General features: G+C 52.7%; 1 protein-coding gene across 1 annotated transcript; it reads right to left on the bottom strand.

Annotated features, from left to right (window-relative positions):
- Window positions 1-2059: 2059 nt before the first annotated feature.
- On the bottom strand, window positions 2060-3914 carry LOC140219593 (uncharacterized). Its single transcript, XM_072289494.1, has 3 exons — window positions 3756-3914; window positions 2163-3344; window positions 2060-2068 (listed from the first exon to the last, which is right to left on the bottom strand). Exons 1-3 carry the CDS (start codon window positions 3912-3914, stop codon window positions 2060-2062), a joined length of 1350 nt encoding a protein of 449 aa, XP_072145595.1.
- Window positions 3915-4546: the final 632 nt, after the last annotated feature.

Below are 4546 nucleotides of genomic sequence, written 5' to 3'. Positions count from 1 at the left end.
GATGAAGCCGTACTACGCACGCCAGGGCTAAGCAACCCTCTCAAACCGCTTCAGTATTGTGTACATTCCTGTATGTTTCTTTTTTGTCTTTTCATGTTGGCACTCTTGCCCATAGTGCGCGCCCGCTGCCCTTGAAGCGACCGGGCCGGTTGCTTTTGACAGAGGAGCAATGAGAGAGAGAGAACTAAACTTTTATTTTCCGAAACGGTAAACCGAGTCAGAACCCGGTTCACCCTAGGTGGGAGAATTCCTCATTCCAAGAACCCTCTGGCTTGGGCTACCTCTGTGGCCCGGGCGACGAGACTGCGTTGGTCGTCCAGGTCATCGGAGGAAAGCTTGGCCTCCCACGTTTCAGTTATCGTATGGATCTGCGGTGAGTTGGGGCGCTCATTTTGTGCTTCTATGGGGCGGCTTTCTTTGGAGTCGTCTTGTGGAGCTTGTGAGGTAGGGTCTGCGGCTTTGTCACGCAGTGGGCAATCCTGGACCATATGTTGCAGGGTGTCTGGAACGTCGCAATGGGGGCACGTGTACGAGTACTGCGTAGGATACAGTCTGTGCATGATTATTCCATGCACGTAGGTGTTGGTCTGTAGGCGGCGCAGGATGACTTCTTCCTCTTTGCTCAGATTCTTGTGTGGTGAAGCGTACGTTCTTCTGCTGAGTCGGTGGTGTTGCAGAAGCTCCGAGTACTTCAGGGGGATGTCATCAACGTTGGTGGCCGGCCTAGTGTGGGATGGCAGGAAAGCCCGGCTGGTATGCTCGCGGGCAGCGGCGTGTGCCGCCTCATTTCCTGTCATGCCCTGATGGCCTGGGACCCAGTTGATGTGGGTGTCGGGGAGCGGGGCGCGTGCGATGTGATTTCTTAGTATCTTGAGCGCGGTTTCTGATACGCGTCCTTTTTGATAGTTGTGCGCTGCTGCTTGGGAGTCTGTTAGTATTGCTGCTACTTCAGGGCATGTTGTCATTGCCAGAGCTATTGCCGCTTCCTCTGCAGTCTCGGAGGCTCTTGCTCGGATGGGGACAGCTGCAAGTTCTTTGCCTTGGTGATCCGTAACGCTTAGGGCAAAGGCGTTTCGTTTAATATACCGGGCAGCATCGGTGTACCTTGTATCAGGGTCTCTCCCGTATTTCTTGCTGAGCGCGCGGATTCTGCTTTGCCGACGCTCCTTATGATAAGTTGGATGCATATTGCGCGGTATACTTGCAACGCTGATACAGTCCCGGACTGCAGGTGGGATTCTTGCTTTCTGGTCTGTGTCTGCAATGAAGCTTTGACTGTAGTTGAGGTAGCGTAAAACTGCACGTCCGGTGGGTGTGAGCTTGAGCCGCTCTAGTTGGCTGATCTTATGAGCCTCGACAAGCTCTTCCCACGTATTGTGGACGCCGAGCTTGAGGAGTTTCTCCGTTGATGCCATGGGTGGGACGGTCAAGGCTACTTTGATTGCCTTTCGAATGACAACATTGAGTTTCTTGATTTCTGCCGGCTTGAGCGTCAAGTAGGGAGTTCCGTAGGTGATACGGCTAGTTAGGAGAGCTTGCATTATGCTTAGTGTGTCGTGCCCCTTAAGTCCGCTTCTTTGGTTTGTGATCCTCTTGACGAGGTGCGTAACGACGAGACGCGGGAGAGTGGCCGCCCCTGAGCCGTCCTTGTGGCTGTGAAGTCCGAGTACGCGAAGAGAGTCTACTATAGGGATCTCGGTTCCGTTGAGCGAGACGCTAGGATCGGGTTCGATATAGTTAGGTGGTCTTCCTCGTGTCCGTGCTCTCAGGACGAGAAGCTCCGACTTTTCGGGTGCGCATTGCAGACCGCAGTGTCGGAGGTATCTTTCGATAGTATCGACGGCTTCTTGTAGATTGCGTTCTTGTTGTCCAGTAGTAGGTGCTTTGGTCCAGAGCGTGACGTCGTCGGCGTAAAGGGCATGGCATAGGTTTGGGATGGCGTTCAGTTGTTTCGGTAGCTTCATCATTGCGATATTGAAAAGGAGGGGTGAAATAACTGATCCTTGTGGGGTTCCTTTGTTGGGTAGCCGAAATTCATCACTGCGGAGGTTGCAGATGCCTACTGTTGCTGTTCGGTGTGTCAAAAAGCTGCTGATGTAGTTATAGATCCGGGTTCCGCAGCCTGTATCTTCGAGGTTGCGGAGAATGGCTTCGTGGCTCACGTTGTCGAATGCGCCCTTTACGTCGATTGCCAGGATTGATGATTTGCGTCTGTGATCGAGGTAATCAAGTAAGTCTACTTTGAGGAGCAGGAGTACGTCCTGCGTGTACAGATGCTGTCGGAATCCGAACATGGTGTGCGGCAAGTGTCCGTTGTCCTCGAGGTATGTTCGTAACCGGTCGTGCACCATGTGCTCGAGGAGTTTGCCCACGCAAGATGTGAGGGAAATTGGACGTAGGTTTTCGATGAGAAGGGGTTTGTTGGGTTTGGGGATCATGGTGACCTCCGAATGCTTCCAGGCTGCTGGTAGGTCTCCCTTTTCCCAGCAGTCGTTGTAATACTGTAGCAGTGCTGTAGTGGCAGATTGCGGGAGGTTGCGTAGGAGCTTATTAGTTATTCTGTCCTTGCCGGAACTGGTGTTTCTAGTGAGCTTGGCTAATGCTGCGTGGAGCTCTGCCTGGGTGAATGGTCGATCGAGATCTGGGTTTGGTGCACCGTCGTACGTCTTTCCGCTCGCTGATGAAGTGGGCTTGTCGCTGCTAAGTTTTTGCTGAAGCTCACGAAGGAGATCGTGCTCCGATCCAGCATGATTGTGGATTAGTCTGCGCAGATCTTGCCTCTGTTGAGTTTTGGTGCGATCGGTCGCTAAGAGAGCGCGTAGGAGATGCCAGGTTTTCTTGGTGCTGAGTGTCCCTTGTATGCTGTCACAAAAGGTGTGCCAATTTTGCCTGCTAAGTTGCTCCGCGTAATCTTGGGCCTGTATGGTGAGAAGGGCGATTCGTTGCTTGAGTTTTCGATTGAGCTTTTGTCTCTTCCACCTCTTCAGGAGGCTTCTTTTCGCCTCCCAGAGATGAAGGAGATGCGGGTCGACTGCGGGTGTGTTGGTGCTTAGCTGGATGCTCTTGGTGTGGTTTTCTGCGGTGATGAGAAGGCCCTCGAGCCAATGGTCGATGTCGTCGATTGTTGTGTTGCCGCTGAGGTTGTCTCTGAAGGACTTCCAGTCTGTTAGTCGAGCAACTCCAGTCTTGGTTGGTTTCCGGTTATGCGCGATGTCAAGTTGCATAATGTGGTGGTCGCTTCCGAGCGTCTCCGAGAGTCGACTCCACTCGGCCCAGTGGACGTTAGCTGTGAACGTAAGGTCCGGGTTGGTGTCCCTGGAGACACTGTTCCCGACTCTCGTGGCCTGCAGTGGGTCGTTCCAGAGTGTCAGCCTGTGTTGTTGAGCAGTGTCGTGCACTCGCTCTCCCTTCTTGGTGGTGTTTGGATAAGCCCATGCTGTATGTGGGGCGTTGAAATCTCCCATTATGACAACTTGATGGCCTTTCGTGCGTTTCCTGAGTTCACGGACAAAGTGGTCGAATTCCGGAAGTTGATCACGAGGAGGGCTGTATATGCTGGCGATAAAGAGGCTTTGCTGCGTTTTTCTGTCTCGTATAATCTCCACTAGGGTGTGCTCGACGGGGATGCCTTCTATTTCGTGTTCCTGCGTTGTGAGAGTTTTCTTGGTAAGGATGGCTGTGCGTTGAGTTTGTGCATGAGCGGTGTATCCTTGAAGTCGGACGTTGCGGGTATTGGTTTCCTGTAGGGCAATTACATCAGGGTCGTCCAGTTTGACGAGTTCTTGTAGGTTTGCATACCGGGGACGGAAGGATCGACAGTTCCATTGCCAGATGCGCAGAGTATTTTGCGCGCTCTTTGTTGTGGTTTTAGGTGTCGCCATCATGAGGCACTTCAGCTTCACAGGCAGCTTCATGGTTGGGTGAGATCGAGCGGGAGGCATTGCGACTGTTCGTGCGAGCCTTCTTTCTACCCTGCTCGGTCGTGTGGAAAAGGCTGTCGAGGTAGGACTTGGTGACATAATTGTTCTTCGCGTGTGCTATGAAATTGTTGACCTGAGCTGTTAGGCCGGTAACCTGGCTTGTGAGAGTGGCGACTTGACTTGCGAGGGTGGTGACTTGGGTGTTAAGGGTCGCAATATTCTCGACGATAGGCTTGGTGATGCTTTCAATCAGGGCAAGGATGTTCTTTGTGAAGACGTCCTCGAAAGCCTGGAGGTGCTTTTGAACTCTTGCTTCGATCGCGGAATCAACTGCCTCCGTGGTTAGCGCTGTGAATGGTTGCTTGCTTCCATGTTCGTATTCTTTGCATCTTTGGAATAGTCTGTCTATGAGACTTTGTTGATCTTGTAGCTTGCTCTCGAGGGCTGTTACGGCTACCGCTTCTGCCGATCCGACGCTGGCACTGCCTGAGCTGCAGGTCACTTCAGCGTAATTCAGGCGTTTTCGGGAACGCGATCGCGATCTTGATCGTGATCTTGACATGGGTCTGTTACTTCTTGCGGTGCTACTGGAGGCGTTACTTGAGTTGGCGGCGCATCCACTGGCC

This window comes from Dermacentor andersoni, chromosome 7 (assembly GCF_023375885.2).
Source record: "Dermacentor andersoni chromosome 7, qqDerAnde1_hic_scaffold, whole genome shotgun sequence".
In the NCBI taxonomy this organism is placed as follows: Eukaryota; Metazoa; Arthropoda; class Arachnida; order Ixodida; family Ixodidae; genus Dermacentor; species Dermacentor andersoni.
This window is presented reverse-complemented; position numbering and strand designations above follow the sequence as displayed.

Excerpts from the sequence above, each read along its gene's own strand:
- LOC140219593 (XM_072289494.1), bottom strand. The coding sequence starts at position 3,914 with ATGAAGCTGCCTGTGAAGCTGAAGTGCCTCATGATGGCGACACCTAAA. Across the intron at positions 3,345-3,755 it reads TCAAACTGGACGACCCTGAT|GCCACGAGAGTCGGGAACAG; the intron begins GTAATTGCCCTA and ends GACCCACTGCAG.